The 20159-nt window shown below is 39.3% G+C and overlaps 2 protein-coding genes across 4 annotated transcripts in view; one reads left to right on the forward strand and one right to left on the reverse strand.

Annotated features, from left to right (window-relative positions):
* Nucleotides 1-20159, forward strand: part of LOC126481692 (vesicle transport protein USE1) — a 116808-nt gene that overhangs the window by 12892 nt on the left and 83757 nt on the right. The window lies entirely within an intron of this gene.
* LOC126481690 (acetylcholine receptor subunit beta-like 2) overlaps nt 1-20159 on the reverse strand; it is a 47732-nt gene that overhangs the window by 3051 nt on the left and 24522 nt on the right. The window contains exons 6-7 of the mRNA XM_050105632.1: nt 19061-19271; nt 3818-3986 (exon numbers count right to left, since the gene is read on the reverse strand). Of these exons, the coding sequence (XP_049961589.1) occupies nt 3818-3986; nt 19061-19271 (380 nt within the window). The remainder of the gene's footprint in view (nt 1-3817; nt 3987-19060; nt 19272-20159) is intronic.

Genomic DNA, 20159 nt, shown 5'->3' on the forward strand with positions numbered 1-20159 from the left:
ATGTATATGTACAGTTCGTGTACTTTGTGTAAATAATGGGTCGCTGATTTGTGTACGTGGTGGTGGTGCATGATAACGACCCACATGGGTTCCATAGGATTTACATCAGGTGAATTTTGCTGCTGAGACATCAGTGTGAGTTCACTATAATGCTCCTCAAACAACTGTAGCTTGGTTCTGGCTCTGAAACACAGACAGTTATACTGCAGAAAGATCACATCGATGTCGGGGAAGACATCAAGAATGTGAAGGGTGCAGGTGGTTCGCAGCTGTCAGTGTGTCTTCGATTACTACCACAGGTCCCATGCAAGTGCAGGAGAATCTCTCCCATAGCATAATACTGCTCCCACAGTCTGTGTCCATGGTGTGCTGCACGTTTCAAGCTGCCATTCACCTCGATGATGGTGTTTATGGAGACGACCATCGAGCTAGTGCAGCAAAACTGCGATTCACCAAAAGAGCCCGTCTTTTTTCCATTGATCAATGATCACATCCTGATGGTTCTGTGCCCACTGCAATCGTAATTGATGATGTCGTTGGATCTACATGTGAACACATAGGGGTGGTCTACTGCGGAGCTCCATATTCAACAAAGTATGATGAACAGTGTGCTCCGAAACACTTGTGTATGCACCAGCATTGTGCTCTTTCGGCAGAGATGTAACAGATCACCATCTATCCTACTTTACAGAGCAGATAAGCCTCCAAGCTCTACATTCTGTGAAGAATTGTGGATGTCCAATCTTTTAGCACATAGTGATAGTTACACTGTCCTCATACCTCTTTCCATTGATGCTCACGACAATAGCATCTGAACATTCAACCAGCTTTACCATTTTTGAGATACTTGTTCATAGGCTCCACGTAACAATAGTAAGCTCTTTGTCAATGTCACTTATCTCAATGGATTTCCCCATTTGTAGCCCGTGTCTTCACTCTGGTGATTCCTTGTCCATGTCTGCTTTGCTTACATACTTTTGTTACCACGTCACGTACCTCCAACGCCACCAGGCAGCATCCAACATCGCATTAGGCAGTGTTCTTAATGTTTTGGCTTATCAGAGTATATGTTACATACAGAAAAGATATAATATTGTTCTTCTCACAAATCCTAAGTAAAATGGTGCCATGTATGTGGAATAGGTCCAAAATTCAGAAATATATTGGAGAATTAATGTCAGAACTTGTCACAAACAATTAAACATATGTACACTCAGGTACATAACATAATTTTTCGGGTGAAGTACATGTGCATCATCAAACAGAAAGTATTTTTAAAAACTTATTTACATTGATCACCTTACCTTACTGATGACGAGCAGAAGTGAGATTTTACTTAGCAGTCATTTTTATGTAATTAATAATACCTACATCAGTTGCTTCTGCAAAGAAGTTTGTCTCTCTTGTACCATTCCCTCGCCTTCTCATTTCCTATGTTACAAGACTTTTTTTTTAAATTTATTTCCAGTTTTCGTGAGAGTTGTTAAGTAATGGTTGATAGCTGCAAAATCCTTTGAAAATTGTCTATATCATGTCAGGTGATTTTGTTTTCACTGAATGCATTGAGTATTTATTTGTATACTGCCAAATACAGGAGTGACCTGTGGATTTATTTACAATAAACTTTTTCTTACAGTAGTGGATGGTTAGGTGTAATATAAAGAGAAACACCAACAAAGGATATTGGGAAATGAAGACATATGTTGACCCAGTAAGAATTGCAAGGGGGTACATGTGAACAGAAGGAATAAAAGGTGGGACTGTCAGATGTGTACACAAGCAAGAAAAGGTTGGAAGATAATTTTCCACATGTACTTAAATAATGTTAGGTTTATTGTACACTAAGAGAAGAAATTGAAATTGAGAGGGGATGAATTGATGTGAGAATAAGACGACTGATATTGTTGCAAATTATTAAGTACATATAACAGTCAGATATTGCAAGTATCGAAGAGATTGTTTAAGATTGGGATATATGTTGATAAAAGAAACACAGATAAGAAGTATAGATTCATTCCTCATTTTCACATTAGCATTTTGCATCAAGTACAATAAACTTCTGAATACATGAACCACAGACATATGATGCTTTGGATAAAGAGCACCTCTGTCATTGTGGCAAATGAGTAGGATATCATCAGACCATGTACTGTCAATAACGACAGTTGAGCACAGGATGACAAGACATGCAATATCAGCACGTTTGATTGTGACCAGATCGTGGGTGCCGAATGTATGTCTCATCTTCAATATCGCATGGGCACTGGACTCTACTCATGCCACTATGTCAAGGGAGTACTTTGAGTGCCTCAGTCCGTGGAAAACTACTGCCACAAGAGTCAGCTGCTGTAGGCAACAGTATGTTGGTGACAAGGTTTGCATCCAACTATCATGATGCATACATATACCACACCGATGCAAACCATTCACAAATTCAATGCTGGGCAACAACTAGTGAATAACTATACCATCCAAAAGCAGCACCTCACTACGGGATGCAGAGGACATTACCTGTACCCATCATGTGGCACTGAGATTAGCGTAGATAATGGAATATCACCATTAGATGATCAAAGAGCGTAGAAAGGTTGCCTTTGTTGAAGAGTCAGAGTGCACTGTAAGTCAGTAAATACCAGTGGCAGAATATGATTACTTCAAAAACTACATGTTACACTCCATACAAGTTGTTACCAGGGACCCTTGCAGGAAGGTGGTGGAGATATTCTCATATAGGGATATGTTTACAGGGGATGCAATGCAATATGTGACATGTATGCTGTAACCTCTCACTTGCAAATGATACTGGAACATATTGTCTGATCATGTGTATGGGTTTGTTCACGTATAACACTCATAGAGCAGCTTGTACCTGCAGCAAGACAATAAACCACAGTATCACTCACAAACTCTGTCACAAATGGTTTGAGGAACATTCAACAGATATGAGATTGTGTGTGTGTGTGTGCTCATGCCCCCTCCCACCCCCCTTTCCATCCTACATCTACCATGTAACATGCCGTCTGACTGTTGAATACGTCTGAAGCACGATCACTTTTGATGTTTCATGTGGTCCTTGCCACCATATGTAGCTGTCACCAACAGGACAAAGGGTATGAGCTGCAAGCCATTTGTTATGTATCTAACTCAACAGCTCATGAATATATTTCTTTGTTGTCCCTTATATTTTCAGCTCTCACTCTTTAAATGTAGCTATTATTGAACACTTTTACACCTCCTTTAATTATTAAGTTTATTTGTGTAAGCAGATTTTGTGTCTTACCAAAAATTATGTTTAGAATTTTTTCCACAGCTTTATCTTGTTTAACTACCTGAGTTTTATTCCCCATTTTGAGTCATTATTTATATCATTGTAGGAGAAAATCAAACAATGAAACTACAGGTTGGAATAGCAACAATTAAAGAAAAGATAGATTGCTACGTACTGTAAAATGACATATTAAGTTGCAGAAAGGCACAACTAAAAGACACACATTAGCTTTCGGCCACAGCCTGTGTCAGAAAAGTAAACACACACACATTCATTCACACAAGCAAGTACACCTCACACGCACATGACCATCATCTCCAGCAGCTCATTCTGAGCCGAAATCTAATGTGTAAGGGTCTTTTAGTTGAGCCTGTCTGTAACTTAACATATTGTCTTTTCTGTAAGTAGCAATCTATCTTTTCCTTAGTTATTGTACGAGAAAAGGTAATCTTGTTATAAAATTTCATCCAGAACATTATTCAAAATCAGTAAGATTTTCAGAAGAGTTTGTACAGCATATCTTATTTGAATTATTGGTATACTACTTACCAATGAATGGCCCAACAAACAGTGTTTTGTACGATTCATTATCTCGTTTGATTGTAATTTGAATAATGATGCCAGATAATGGATCAGTTGAACCAGGAACGGAGACCAATGCAGATTCAACCATGTGTGAAATTATGTTCCACTCCGACCCAATGCTCTGATCAGTACCCTTTAGAAAAATAAAAATAAAAAAACTACATTATTACCCATTAATGTATTAAACATGCTAAAATGTTATATTACTAATTCATTCCGTTGCAGATCTGGAAAATATTCAGGATCTGTACAATAGCAGAAAGAAAGAGTTGCTGAAATGCCAGTGAGTCAGATCAACATTGTTTAAGGTCATAGAGAATTATATTTGTACAGCCGTCAAGCTCTTCTTCCTTCTGTTGTTGTTGATGGGCATATCTTTGAATGAGTTCAAGAATTCAAGTACTTGGGTCCCATACTTACAAAAATGAAGTGACAAAAGAAGTGCATCAACAATTGATAAACGCCAATTGCATTTTCCAGTACGGGGAGGTGCACTGGCCCCCATTCATATCTGCCCGACAGATTAATGACAAGGTCCAGCATGGTGGCCAACCTGGATGTGCTTTTTAGGCAGTTTTCCACATCCCACTAGGGGAATACTGGGCTTGTACCCACCTTCCACCGTTGCTAAATACTTAGCAAACATTTATGAAACTTTCTCACCCTTGCACATAGAATTACTCTTAGACACAGACAGGTGAGGTGTACTGGTTCTGTCCTAGGGTATGTGTAGGAGACTTATGACCTTAGATGTTTAGTCTCCTTAAACCCACAATTAGCAGCAGCAGCAGCAGCAGTGGCAAGAGCTAATTATGTATTAAACAGCAGTAGTACAAACAATGCAATTTTAAAATCCATTATTAAAGGTAAAATATGTAAGTGCATCAGAAGATGGCATTAACATCTTTCGGCAATAGAAGATCAAAATAACTTTTGGTGTTGCACTAAAATGGTTTGCCAGATACATTACATTCTCTCCATAAGAAACAGAAACAGTGTCATTAACCTTGGGAAGAATTGCTGAATTATTCTTGCCTAAACTTGTGTGGATAGTTTATCAAACAGTCTAAGTATGAATTGCATCAAAAGGAGCATTCATTTGAGAGAACTGTAAATCAGAATGGAGACAAAATTGCTGGTAAGAACTTTCCTTCAGGAGGTGAAATTCCATCAGTTTTGATAGGCACACTTGAAAGTAGAAAGAAAAATTCATAATGAGAACTGTTAAGTTGTTCCTCCTCAGTGAGAAAAGAGGGATTAGTTGGAGGGTCATTCAATTCAGGCACATGGACAAGAGTGACCCACTTGTGGTGAGGACAACAGTAGACTAAGAAAACTGGGGAGACATTTTCTTTTTTGCTTTCCTCTTATTTCTGATTGGTACTGTTCATTATACATCTCATTTCTCTTCCTGTCAATCCATATTCACACCTCACTCCATCCTTCTGTCAACTCTGGACTGAAGCCACACTAATTACGTAATATACTATCTTTGATTGTCTGCTTTCTGTGTTGCATCATCCTCCATCTGTATCTTCCCTTGTCCTCACAATACTTGAGTCCCTCTAAATCTGATGTCTGAGTAACCAACCCCTCCTTTCCAATTCCCAATGTATACCCCAAGGAGAGAACTAAAAGTTTCTGGGATAGGTGTTTTCTTTATATTCTGTCTCTTTCAGCAGTACTTGGAGTTTCACATTCTGAAGGTAAAGCATCCCTTTTCTTTGTAATTTTGCAATGTAAATCATTATCTCAAAGTGTTTGTAGGTATGTCACTTAAAAGAAATATATTTTACTTAAAAACGGTGTATACTAGTGATGGTGTTTTTCACACCAAAATAATCTCCATCAGATATAATGCACTTCTTTGCAAAGGTGAAACAGTTGTGGAATGCAATGTTTCCTCTCTTCCAGGGTCACAGAGTTTCTCTACATTCTTTTTTCATTGTTGATTGTGAGGAACCATTTTAGATTAACTGGATTTCTGTGGTGATATGACTATTTTCACTAGCACTGTATAAAAAGTAAATAATTTAGGAGTAAAGGAGGCCATTTACTGAATAGCACAAGTGAAGAGTCATTGCCAAGCACACACAAATGAGGTAGAAAATTTGCTAGTTTTCAGAATAAAGCCTTTGCCGAGCTAGAGTATACACATAGGTCGGCATGCCACTCCCCCACCCCCCCCCCCCCCCCACCCCCACCTACATACACACACTGTAGTAGAGAAGGGGTTGAGTCAGATGGGGAGGTGAGGAGGTGTAAGGCATGTGAAACATCGTTACCAGAACTGGTGAAGTGTGGCACACACTGAAGATGACATGGGGGTGTGGATTTGGAGGGTGTGATAGGACAGAGGAAGGGGAAACTGTTGGTGAAAAGTGTGGGGACAGTGGGTTAGTGGAGGTTGAAACCAGGAGTGTTGAGTGGTCAACTTTGTTTTTGCCCACAGTTTGACGATGGCCATTTATTCTGGTGGACAGCTGGTTGGTTGTCACACCAACATAATTAAAAAGCTGTGCAGTGATTGCACCAAGGTTGGATGGTGACATGTCTGCTTTCACAGGTGAACATGTCTCTGATGGGATAAGGTAAGCTTGTGCCAGGGCTGGAGTAGTGCTGGGTGGGTGGATTGAGCAGGTCTCGCATCAGGGTCTTCCATAAGGGTTGGGTGTGACAGCAGCATAAGGATGGAGAAGGATGTTGTATACATTGAGTGGATGGCAGAATATCACTTTAGGAGGGGTGGGAAGGATCTTGTTTAGGATTTCCCTAATTTCCAGGCATGATGATAGATAATCAAAGCTTGATGAAGAATATGGTTCATTTGTTCCAGTCTAGGGTGATAATGGGTGCCAGCGGAAGTGCTCCATTGTAGCTGATTCTTGAGGATGGTGGGAGGATTAGGGGTTTGTGAGGATATGGTACGGGAAATATGTTTGCCGATTAGGTTTTGGGGTTGGGGTGGGTGTGGGGGTGGTTATGTCTGTCTGTGATGGCTTTCATGAGACCTTCAGCACCCTGGACAAGGGAATTCTTGTCACTGCAGATAAGGTGTCTAAGATGGCCGGCTGTATGGGAGTGATTTTTTTCTGTGTGGTAAGGGTGACAGCTGTCTAAATGCAGGTGAAGCCGATGGGAGAGAAGGTGTTGAGGTTTTGGAGGAATGAAGACAGGACGTGTTGGCCCTGAGTCATATTAAGTAGATATTATCAATGAACCTGAACCATCAAGGTGTTTGACATTTTGGGTGGTTAGGAGGGTTTCCTCTAGATGACCCATAAAAAGGTTGCCATAGGAGGGTGACATGTGGGTGACTAAGGCTGTGCCATGGATTGGTTTGTATATCTCCTCCTCAAAGGAGTAGTAGTTGTGCATCAGGGTATGATAAGGTGTATGCGCATGAGATATGGTGTCTGAAAAACATTGGGAGAGGAAATGATCTGTAGCTGCATGGTGAGGGTCATAAGGGATGTTGGTTTATGTGAAGGTGGCATCTACAGTGGTGAGTAGGGATCTTGGCGTAAAGGAGTGGGGATGGTGGACAGTCAGTAAAGGATATGCTTAGTGACTTTCATGTGAGAGGCAAGGCTTCAGGCAATTGGCTGGATGTATTGATCAATAAGAGCAAAAATCTTTCAATAAGAGCACAATAACCTGCTACAGTGGGACATGTAGAATTGTTGGGTGTGTAAATTTTTGAGGAGCAAGTAGAAGGTTGTTGTGTGGGCTGTTGGGATGAGGATGGAGATGAACTCAGGGTAAAGATTCTGGGATGTGCTTAAGGATTACAGTAGGGATTGAAGAATATGTTGGACGTCTGGGATGAGATCTCTATGGCAGAGCTAGTAAGTGGAGGAGTCAGATAGTTGGCAGGAACATTCTGTCGGGTAGTAACTATGATTTATAGTGACAGTGGTGCACGCTTTGTTTGCAGGGTTGATGATTAGATCAGGATCTGTTTTGAGGGCTTGAATGGCTGACCTTTCTTCTTTTGAGAGATTGGTGTCCTAAGGAAGGGACATGGGGAGGATGGTGAGACCAAGTTAGAGGTAAGGAATTCCTGGAAGGTGACCAGGAGGTGTTTAGAGGGGCAGGGGTTGGGGTTCATGGTCAGATGGTGGCCTGAATTGGGAGAAACAAGGTTCAGTGCTGGATTAGGTTGGCTTTGGTTGGAGGGATTGGTAGCAAAGAAGTGTTTCCACTGTAGGTATTGAGAGAATGGGTCTTTGACAAGCCCAACATGGTTACACTTGTGTGGTGGCTGAAAGTGAGGACTTTGGATAGAACTGAAACTTTGTAGGATTTGATTCTGGATTTTGTGGAGTGCTTGGAGGGAGTTTTGGAGGATGTGGCAAATTGAAAAGGTCAGCTAGGCAGGGCCTGGGTGCTGTGAGGGGTCGATGAGGGGTCTCAGTGCCACTCTGTGGAGGAAAGGTATTGATAGGCAGCTGTACTCCAGGTTCAGAGTAGGATGTTAACAGGTTTGACAATGTATGGAGGTGTTGCCTGGAATGACCTTCCAGGTTTTGGAGAGCAATTGGTTTCAATTTTGGAGATGTGATGTATGTAGTTAGGATTGCACAGTAACAATATCTTGCAGAGGGGACAGAGGTGGTTCTTGGTTACCTGTGATGTGGAGAGGAGATGAGTTTCCACTTACCATGTTTGTGAGGGATAGGATCGGGCAGAATCTGAAGAAATGGTCATTGTAGAAGGTGGTGAGGGATCCATTCAAGGGAATGTTTGTAGTCAACTATCAAGTCTACTGTAATCACTGCACAGCTTTTTTTAATGTAAGTTTGACAACCAACCAGAATGGATGGTCACTGCCAAACTGTGGGCAAGAACAAAGTTCAGTACCCCCTGGTACAACGTGCAGCAGAGTACAATGTGCTCAAGTTCAATGGTTGCATCACAACCTGGACCATCTGGATCCTTCCCTCCAGCACCAGCTTTTCTGAACTATGTAGAACAGAGTTGTCCTTGCAACACATCTTTTGCTCCTATAACACTCGTGGCCTCAGTCTCTAACAACCCACTGTCCCCACATTCTCCATCCAACAGTTCCTCCTTCCTCTGTCATATCACTCCTCCCAATCCACATCACTTTCATTGTGTGCTGCACCTCATCAGCTCCAGTACCTGTTTATCACATGCCCAGCCCGTGCACACGCCACTCCACCTTCCTGCATTCCCAGCCATCAAACCTGATGCATCCCTTTGACTTGCCAACTACCCATCCTCAACTCCTCTTCCTGCCTTCGCCTCTGTGCCCCTCTACGCATCCCACCCAACACAACTCCGACCTCACCGTAACCCACCTGCCAAAATGTACCGACGTTGCCTAAACTATTCACATTCTCCTAGAACTTTGAATGTTTGATATGCTAGCCATTGCGTTGTGTTTGAATTGCAAATATATAATTGAAAAAAAAATAATACTCCTCATTGACTAATGTTTGAAATGAAGGCCAATTTTTGGTTGCACTATTTTCATAAATCATCATCTATGTAGTGTTACACATACATATTTGTAAAACAACAGCCAGTTGTAAAGGAAAGAGACACTTTATTCAGTCACAAACGTGCAACAGTGGATCCACAAGTGGGGCTAAGATCGAGTCACATTCTTGTTGTCATCTGAAATCAGCTTGACAGGAGCACATAGAGAGCGATTTTTCCACTATACTCCACAGAAGGTGACTATGTGATGGGAAAATATCTGTCTGTTGGGCAGCACAATGGCTGTTCGTTTCTTATGGCCGCTTTTCGCATCCTGTGCAGAATTAAAGCTTACCCCAAAATTAATAAATACTGAACAATATGTGTCACTGAAGAGCCAGTAGGCTCTTTCGAAGTGGAAAAGGTGGACGATTCCACATGTGAAGATGTGTCTTCAGTACCCACATTAGTTTATAAGTTATTGTAAGTTAAATGTTAATAACAATTCCTGAACTGTAAAAGTTAATATCTCGGCAATGCAATATGCGACTGCAACAAACGAGGGATCTACGGATACATCTCTTAGAACTGTAGGAATGGATTTACTGAAAAGTGGATTTCACGCAATTGAAAACAGATATTCTTACTAAATAAATAGAGAAACTTTAAATGTATAGGAAATTATTTAATGTGTAATTTAAATATTTTGTTAATATTTACACTTATAAATCCAAAAATGGAGGAAAATCGTAGAAATTGTTGTTTATAAATAAACTATGGCAGATAAAAGAGAACTAATAACAGCTTAATAATTCTCAGAAAATTTCCATGTGATTTGATGTATCATATGTGTATAAATTAAGAATTTCAGCACTTTTCATGTTCAATAATTATTTTACTTCAGTGGTGTTTGAAAAAGGTTTCCTGGGTGAACAGGCTTTTTAGTGGGGAGTCTATGTTCGGACACTTTTGGAAGCAGTGAGGCTGTGTTTCAAGAAAGTTTTACCTGATGAACAGTGAAATAGCGACTAGTTTGTGTATGTGAATCATTCAGCGTTCCTACTTTCGATCATAGAAATCTTTCGGCATGTGATGGACTTGTTATTTGTCGGGTGGTGCATGATACAAGCCATACTTCGAAGGTTTCAGTGTGTAGCCATTGTGGAATTTATACTTTTTGATACTGTGGAACTTTAATGGTTTTCTAAAGATAAGTCATGCAATTAATAATGGTTTATTAACCACTTCCAAGATCTTAAGAAACTTTGTCAGCTTCTGAAATTAATTTGTTGTGAACTGTGGCTTTCAATGTTTCTACATTATTATTGGAAATAAACTCAAATTTGTGAAACTTTAAAAAATATGTAAGGGCGTACGTGATTTTTGTGTAGCAAATCCTGCCTGCATTTATATTAAATACTTTTGTGGAATATTGGGTAAATTGCGACGAACATGAGTTGGTGCCCCATAGGCAAACATAGCCAAACTTTTTAAGTGTAACCACGTTTACGGGGGCCCATTGAAGTGTTTCTGCTGTGTAATGTGAAGGTAAATCTTTTTGTTTAGTAGTACGTGGGGGGCTCTTAAGCTCATATAGAACTTGTGAACAGTTTAGAACTTTGATTTTGACCGAGTTGATGAGAGAGATTGGATTTTAAGTTCTTAACCACACCACATGCACATTCCCACACAACTCCTTCAGTTGCACTGTCACTAACATTGTGAGAAGATAGATGTAAAATCTACTTGGAAACAAATGGTCTACAAAATTTTGAAATAATTTTTTTTTTTTCCTATACATACTTTATTCACAATTGGAATGGTGAAAAAACCATGTGACACTCCCTGCTAAAATGCTCACATTATGAATGGAGTTAGTGGTACTGGTTGTCCAACAGATCATTCCACCTGGATAGTAAGTTCAAAAAATTTAAATGAAGTCCAGAATGAAACCTTATGTAACGATAACAAACCTTATGTAACAAAATCTAAAAAAATGCTCTGGAAGGCAATTCAGGTAAAGTTGCAATATTGCTGAAAGAACAATTTGAATTTCATGCAACAACTGAATAATGTTGGAGTGGAGATTTGTGAAAATAAGAGAGTGGGTTACACTAAAAATTTTGAGCCATTGGCAAGATTTCCATTTTGAAACAGGAGACATCTATTGCGATATGTGGCATGTCCTTTCGTTAGAGGCCAAGTGTGTGAATTACGCTGCTGATTTATATTTTAAATCCAGTTTCCAGCATTGATTTGATATTAGTTCAAAAAGTGGCCATTTTTACTTAATGGTTGAAATTATGTGTTATTAATATAAAATGACCCACAGTGTCAATTAGAAATGATGTGTTTAAATCATTACAAAAGTTACTTATACTTATCATTTGTTCTGTGAAAGCGGTGTTACATAAGCTAAGAGTCAAAGCAGTAGAGCAGCATATTAATGAGTTTTGTATATGTGAATAATTTATAACTATTACTTGTAAGAAATTTTTAATTTTTACTTAGCCCATGTTGTAACTGGGAGTATTGGATTACAAGCTTAGTCCATTTGCAACACAGTTGTAAACACGAGATTTGTGTTTGGAAACAGCAGAACTTAAAATCTTGATTTGGTCATGTTGATCCGTTTGTTGGAAATATTGAGAACGTCTTCCCAGAGGAAGAACTGGAGAGGGTGTAGAGGACGAAGAAATTGAAGTGACTCAACAGGACATAGAAAGTGATATTAATAACCTGAAGAAATATAAGGTGCCAGGAGAAGACAGGATAATGGCAGAGCTGTTGAATGCAGGAGGTGAAACACTTCAGAAAGAAATGTAGTGGCTCATAAGTGAAGTTTGGAGAAAGGAGAAGACACCAAAAGAGTGGATGTCAACTACCGTTATCCCACTGCCCAAGAAGAACAGTAAAAGGAATTGTAACAACTAAATAGGTATATCTTCATTAAGTGTATTGTACAAAGTGCTAATAATTCTTGAAAAGCTAAGGTCTTTTTGTGGACATTTTTGGAGAGAATCAGGCAAGTCTTTAGGCAAGATCAATTGTGAGTCAAATTTTCAGCATGAGACAAATCTGGGAGAAGTGCAGGGAATTCAACCATTTGTAGATTCCTCAAAGGCTTGTTATAATATACACAAATTAAGCATGTGCAACAGGCATACCAAGGAGGTTAATTAACTTGGCAAAGGTGTGTACAGTGGAGACAAAAGGCAAGCTGCAACACCAGGAGGAGATGTCCAATGAATTCAGCATCAGAACACATTTAAGACAAGTTGAAGCCATTCTGTCATTGCTTTTTATAATTTAATCATGGAGAAAGTAGTTATGAAAATGGAAAGAGAAGGCAGGAAGGTGAAGCTGAATGCAACATCACAGTTATTGGGACATGTAAGCAGCATTGCAGCTATAGCAATGTCAGAGGGAGAGATAGAAACTTTAGGGTGCTTAGGAGAGACTGCCATTAAGACTGGACTGTGATTAAATGAATTGAGAGAAGTGTTAGGGAAGCCACTAATAATGTCCCATTAAAGGTAGGAATGTGGAACATAACTAGAGTGGAAAATTTTAAATGCCTCAGCAGGCAAAACTTAAAACAAGAATTTGTAAGGACAACCTGGGTCTCTGTGATGATTGCATGAGATGTGACTAATGTTTACTAACATAGAGTGCATCAAATGGTTTATAACCACAAGAGTTTGGTTCACAAAAAGACTAAGTTCCAAAACTTAGCAAATGGCACATTCCACAACCCTCTTGTCCTGAAAACTGTTTCAGCTTCATAGGAAACATTCTACTAGACAGAAGGCATGGACTATACCTTAATACTGTGTTGACTGGTGTAGATGAATAACCACATATGAGTAAGTTAATGATGCCATTCCTTCTCAGCTATTTGCTCTGAGTGGTTACTGAACCTTCAGTACTTGACACTTTACCATACTGTTATTTATCAGAGGTTAGATAATAACTTTGTAACTTGGATAAGGAAAAAAGTTTTTCTTTGACCAACAATCTTCAAATTACTTTCTCAACAATAATATAGGTGTGCATAAATTGCATTGATCACCAATTTACAGCTACTTGATTTCTAAGACTGTTTTCTTCCACTCTGCTATAATTTGTTTGAAACAAAGTGATCTGAAGCTTTTCAGCATGACATGTTGATTTCGCAAGATCTCCTTGTAACAAAAGTGCCCATCTCACACTTACTTACAGACTGATAAGTTTCTTAACAACAACAATAACAATACAATCTATTCAACATTCGATAATCAATACAGTCTCTGAATTAACAGTTTCAGAGTGCCATGCAAATGATTTTTCTGAACATGACAGGTAAGAATATGGAAGTTTACAATTTATAAATTAAAGTTTTGAGCTTAACAGCACTTTTTAAATTTTAAAACATTTTACGTTTGTTGTTATATGAGGAACAAATGTTATTTTTTTATCATCATTAGATTGCTTATGAATTACGTAATATTGTGTGCCAGAAAAACATACAGAACAGAATGTTTTTATTTATTTTGTATGAAGACACAGAACTCATCTAGAGAATAAAATTGATTTTCTGTTAATTTTTTTATGGTTTGTCTTTGAATTTTGGTAGTAGGAATGGCTGTGAGGTTTTTAAGAAGAGTATGGGCCAGCTTCAGCATGGCATGAACTGCATTGTTTTCATATAATGCTGTTCTGCATCTACTTGCATGGTATTTTGATTTTTGTCTAGTATTATGCTGGTGTACATCATATTTTAAGAGTGTATTAAGTGTTTTCACAAGAAATGCTACTTGTAATGTACAGGGTGCTTATAATTGAAGTTAAACTTTCAAACTGCTGTAGAAATAACACCACTGGTCAGAATGATGTCAATTGCAACAGAATATTATTGGAGAAGGGGGAAAACATATGGCAGAAGAAAAATAAATAGTTACAAAATGTAGCAATAGATGGCACTGTAAGCATCATAATTTAATAGTGGTTGACTACAAATGACGAATAAGTCATACAACAATGCCTAAGGTGTAAGTTTGACGTTAAACAAACTGTACTACTCAGTGTGCATGGGCGTATAGGCATCATACTGTTAGCTGCGTGAGCCCATCCACAATGGCAAGGTCATAATACATCGGGTGGGAAAAATTGGTTTTTAATTGTCCTGAGGCCAAAAACGGCATAAAAAGCATCAATCAAAATCAAATCAGATTATTAATTTCTGTGTGACTGGTGCAAAACATGTTAAATATGCTGTCCACCGTTTTCTCCAACAAGTTGAAATCGAGAAATGGCATGTTCCACAACTCATTGAAGTGTTTCCGGGGTCATGTTCAGAATGTGTTGGGCAATGCATGCCTTCAATGCAGCTAAATTTTCAATCGGAACACTGAACACAACATTTTTCTGATAGCCCCACAGCCAGAAGTCTCACGGATTAAGATCAGGTGATCGGGAAAGCCAGGCTGTAGGACAGGCTGTTCCAACCGAGCTCCAGGGAGCAGGAGCGCTCCAGAGCACTCACTGCAGCAGCTCAGAGCCCGCATGGAGGGGGAAAGCGAACTCACTGCGCCCTGGCCGCATGCAGCCGCAACTGACGCAATAATCGGTGTTCAGTGACAGCTATGACTAGTCGCGGGAGCCCTGTGCCTCTATTGGAGGATACCTTTCTATTCATTGAGAGGGATGGTCATCCGCAGTGTCTGATATATCATAAAGTATTTAATTATGCGAAGAGGTACAATACACAACGACATTATGCACATCTTCACGCAGCGCACTACGATCAGGTAGAAGGGTCAGGGACGATTTCGGGAAAGACATTTTGACTCTTCATTATTTTATTCACCAAGAGGCACTGTGTGCTGAATCAGTAGAGTTAGATGGCACAGTGAAAGATGTCGTGAAATGTGTGAATTTTGTGCGGCGTCACGGTATGAATCATCGCCAATTCAAAGGATTCCTGAAAGATATGGAAGCGGAGTATGGGGATATTCCTTACCACAGAACAGTTCATTGGTTGAGTCGGGGAAAAGTTCTTGATGTTTTCTTTGCCATTCGTGAGGAAAGATCCCTTTTTCTCGAAATGAAATGGGAAGAAATGCGTTGTCTGAAAGATATAAAATGGACATCAGACCTGGTTCTACAAAACGTTGGATTTGTCACGATGTTATCGTTCATTACAGCAAAAAACATTTCCCAAGCTTCACAACAATGCCGCTCAGATGGATCTACGTATTGTTGTGAGCAGCTTTTCTCAGCAATGAAAAGAGTAAAAAGTAAGGAATGATCGTTTCTTCAGGATGCAACAATGAAGGCCATCCTCCGCATTACCGCTGCGAACACTTTGACAACTGATATTGCCGATCTTGTAATGAAAAGAAAATGTGAAGCTACAGAGGCCCAATAAATTTAATATGCAATTTCTTGTAAAACAGTTGTTTCTTATTTATTTCCTGAACATCATATTTCCTTGTGTAGCATGTCACCACGTCTTAGCAGTTAAGAGTATGACACAGCTGGCACATCAAAACGCTTGCCTTGCCGCCTGCCTCAGCCAGCAGTGCCACGTGCCGGCCCACTTGAATGGTCACAGCGAGCGACACGGCTCCCTGGAGAGGGAGCGCTCCACGGCTCACAGCAGAGCCGACGAGCTGGAACAGCCTGCTGTAGGGAAATGATGGCTGATAATTCTAACATTTCTGAAATGGTGCTTCAGCAGCTGCTTAACTTGATTTGGAATGTGTGGAGGTGCGCCATATTACATAAATATTATCCCATCCACTCTGTCGGAGAGCTGGAATGATGTGGTTGTGCAAAAGACACTCATAGCGCTTACCAGTGATGATACAGGTAACAGGACCGGAGGCTACCTGTCTGTAGCACGTCGTCTTCGTGGTGTAGCAATTTTAATGGCCAGTAGTGTAATTCTTTCTCTATTGATGCAAAATCTGCATCATCTGCACCATGGGAGGCTTCACCTTGTTCAGATACTATCATTGTTGTTATTCTGTCAAAACATTTAGAACACAAAAAGGTGTCACAGGAAATATCTTCACTTTGAAACAGAGTCTTCAAATGAGAACACTTATTCCCAACCTGAACAAAGTCGGTTTTTTTTGTTTGTCTTATATACCACTCTTTCGTGGATATGCAGTCAGCCAGCACACTTCACTCTCCTGTGGCGCCCTTGTCAGAAGACATTTCAAACAGTCCTTTTCACAAAACACATTGCAACTGTGTCAACTGGCAAATTCCTCACGACAACGCAGAACTCACTGGATGGTATCAGGTTTTGTAGAAGCCTCTTCAGTAAACAAATTAGCACTGAACAACTACAATACACAAAACCTGCAATGAACAACCATGACAAAGCAACTGACAAGAAACTAAAACAAAGTGTAAGAAATATCTGCAACAATGAAGGCGAAAAGAAATAACTGCAACAAAGATAATAGAAATAAACATTGTAACAAAGAAATTAGTAAGAACCAACTTCAATGAAGACATATATTACCCTTAAAAGTAAAAAAAAAAATGATGTTTTAAAATAAAACCTGTCCAATTTAAAAGTGGAAGCTCTCCTTTGCAGAGAATATAAGTACTACATGGTACTAATCAACAGAAAAAAATCAAACTTTTCTGGTTTGGCATTTAAAAAAAAAAAAAAAAAAATCTGTAAATTATAAAAAAATTCAAAAGGTGACAGTAAAAGAACTTTGACAGATACGTCCAAACAGAGGATGCCATTGTAGTCAAAAAGCAATTATCTTTCAAATAAAAAAACCTAACGAAATATCTACAACTGTTACAGAGACACAGCATTTAAAAAAATTTTCCAAAATTTATCGCATTTTCAAAATGGTTTTCGCAGTGACATCTTTGGAGGTCTGTATCTTGGGGCAGCATTTTTTGAGGAAACAAAAAAAATGTGTTTCTTACTTACTCCTGAATTTTAACATATACTAAATTCAATAACATCTGAGACTATGAAGGTAACCGCCCTGCCTGAAGTGATACGGATTATGCCTCTTGTAATAAAGCTTTACAAGCAGAGCACAAACCTGCATCGAGGCAGTCATGGCGAACGTCGCAGATGTGAAAGGAGGAAAAGCCGTGTACCCGGCATGTTTATGCCAACTTCAATGGGTCGTGCGCATGACAGGTGTTTCCATTTGGGTTCGATTGCCGGCGGGGTCAGGGGTTTTCTCTGCCTCATGATGATTGGGTGTTGTGTGATGTCCTTAGGTTAGTTAGGTTTAAGTAGTTCTAAGTTCTAGGGGACTGATGACCATAGATGTTAATGAACCATTTTTTTGTTTCCATTTACAAATTCTGACACATACAACGCCGTCTATTGATCAATTTTCGCACTATTTTTTTTCTTCTGCCGTATGTTTTCCCCCTTATCCGATAATATTCCATTGGAATTTGACTTCATTCTGACCAGTGGTGTTATGTCTACAGTGTTTTGAAAGTTTAATTATAATCACCCTGTATATACACTTTCAGTGCTAAGCTCACCTAATTTAGGAAAAAAGTTATGCTGTCATTCTCTGGGTTTGGCACCACAAATAATTCTGGCAGCTTTTTTCTGCAGTGTTAACATATTTCTTCTGGTTTTCCATGTTGCATTCCATACTTCTACCACATAGTTCAAATTTGATGAGAACAAGAAGTAATTCTGTATGCATGTCACATTTGTGGTTTTCCTGGATTGTGGTTCCCAATAATTTTATCCAGATTTCCTTTTTCACAGATTTGTTTCTTGTGGATAATTCCATACTAAACTGTATTTCTTAGTGTTAAATTTCCATTGTGGCACTGTTTGTGGCACTTACATTTACATAGATTTCATTGAAACAGTACTCTGTTTCTGTTGCCCAGTACCTGTTTCATTGAAACAGTACTCTGTTTCTGTTGCCCAGTACCTCTAGACTGTCATAGGTGTTGCACACAGTTTATGTTAAAATTAAGAGTACAGTAGTTTGTATCATTAAGATAAATGAAGAAGAGAAGGGGTTCCAACATGGAACTGTGAGACACTCCATATTGAATGTTTGTAATTTCACCATGTGAGTAGGAAAAAACTGTGGGGAAGGTTGTGGGGGTCCATAAATCACAGAAAGCCTCTTTGCAGAATGCTGTTGAGGATCATAGCCCCTGAAAAACAGTGATTCATCTCCTCCAGTTTAGTACTGACTGGGTGTTAAATCCTATCGGAAAAAAATGAACTATAGTATACAATGGGAGAAGGGAAAGTGATTGTTCAATCAAAAGCTGTAATTCCTGCCTGTCTGCTTATCTGATGTTCTTTACTGAATGTATAGAAAGACTACCTCCTTTCATATTCCATTGTCTTGCAGCTTAGAAAAGTATTACATATTTTTACATGGTTGTAGTATTATGTAGCAGCAGGTTGTTATCCATTGTGCAGAGTGTAATTGATATTTTATAGCTATAGCTTGTATCATACCTACTTTAGAATAAACAGTGCTCTACACTTCCAAACCACCTTTCATGAAATTCATTCCCCCAAATTTTATGAAATGTGACATCTCAAACTCCTACTGAAAGGCTAATTTTATTTTTGATACTGCATAAAATTTACGAGAATAAGGTGGCATCATTAGTTATCCAATGATAAAATCCTTTCATTTTACTGGTTATTTGAGAATTTAGTCATCTTGTAGATACCATTGTGCTACTGTCAGTTAGCATCTGAAGCAATTGATGTTTAGAAGCAAAGCATTTTGTACATACCATTGTACTATTGTCAGTCATCATCTGAAGCAACTGACTTTTAGAGGCAAAGGTTAGTGTAAGTTCACAGGTGTGTTGATCTTTTGGCCAGTTATTCAGATCTGATGAGCACCAAGACTCTAAATGAACTGGAGATGACCGGGATACAGAACCGTCTGATGTTGCGAGTACTCGAGTTTCTCCAAATTGACCAGAACCATGACCAGCAGCACTGAAAAATAGTGAAATTTAAAAGCCATCCATACATAGCTATTTAAATGAAAGAAAGTCTATAGAATGGTATTAAAAAAAAACTGGTACAGAAAAACTGTGGATAAGACAATGTAGCTGTCTTACTGATTATTCAGTTTTTGTTGTTGTGATCTTCAGTCCAGAGACTGGTTTGATGTAGCTCTCCTTGCTACTTTTGACCGAGCGAGGTGGCGCAGTGGTTAGACACTGGACTCGCATTCGGGAGGACGACGGTTCAATCCCGCGTCCGGCCATCCTGATTTAGGTTTTCCGTGATTTCCCTAAATCGCTCCAGGCAAATGCCGGGATGGTTCCTTTCAAAGGGCACGGCCGACTTCCTTCCCCGTCCTTCCCTAATCCGATGAGACCGATGACCTAGCTGTTTGGTCTCCTTCCCCAAAACCAACCAACCAACCTTGCTACTTTATCCTGTGCAAGGTTCTTCACCTCACTGTACCTACTGCAGCAACCTACATCCTTCTGAATCTGCTTAGTGTATTCATCTCTTGGTCTCCCTCTATGATTTTTACCCTCCATGCTACCCTCCAATACTAAATTGGTGATCCCTTGATGCATCAGAATATGCTCTACCAACCGATCCCTTCTTCTAGTCAAATTGTGCTACAAATTTACCTTCTCTCCAATTCTATTCAGTACCTCCTCGTTAGTTATGTGATCTACCCATCTAATCTTTACCATTCTTCTGTAGCACCACATTTCAAAAGCTTCGATTCTCTTCTTGTCCAAACTATTTATCGTCCACGTTTCACTTCCATACGTGGCTACACTCGATACAAATACTTTCAGAAATGACTTCCTGACACTTAAATCTATACTCGATGTTAACAAATTTCTCTTCTTCATAAAC

The sequence above is a fragment of the Schistocerca serialis genome, chromosome 5 (genome assembly GCF_023864345.2).
Source record: "Schistocerca serialis cubense isolate TAMUIC-IGC-003099 chromosome 5, iqSchSeri2.2, whole genome shotgun sequence".
Taxonomy (NCBI): domain Eukaryota; kingdom Metazoa; phylum Arthropoda; class Insecta; order Orthoptera; family Acrididae; genus Schistocerca; species Schistocerca serialis.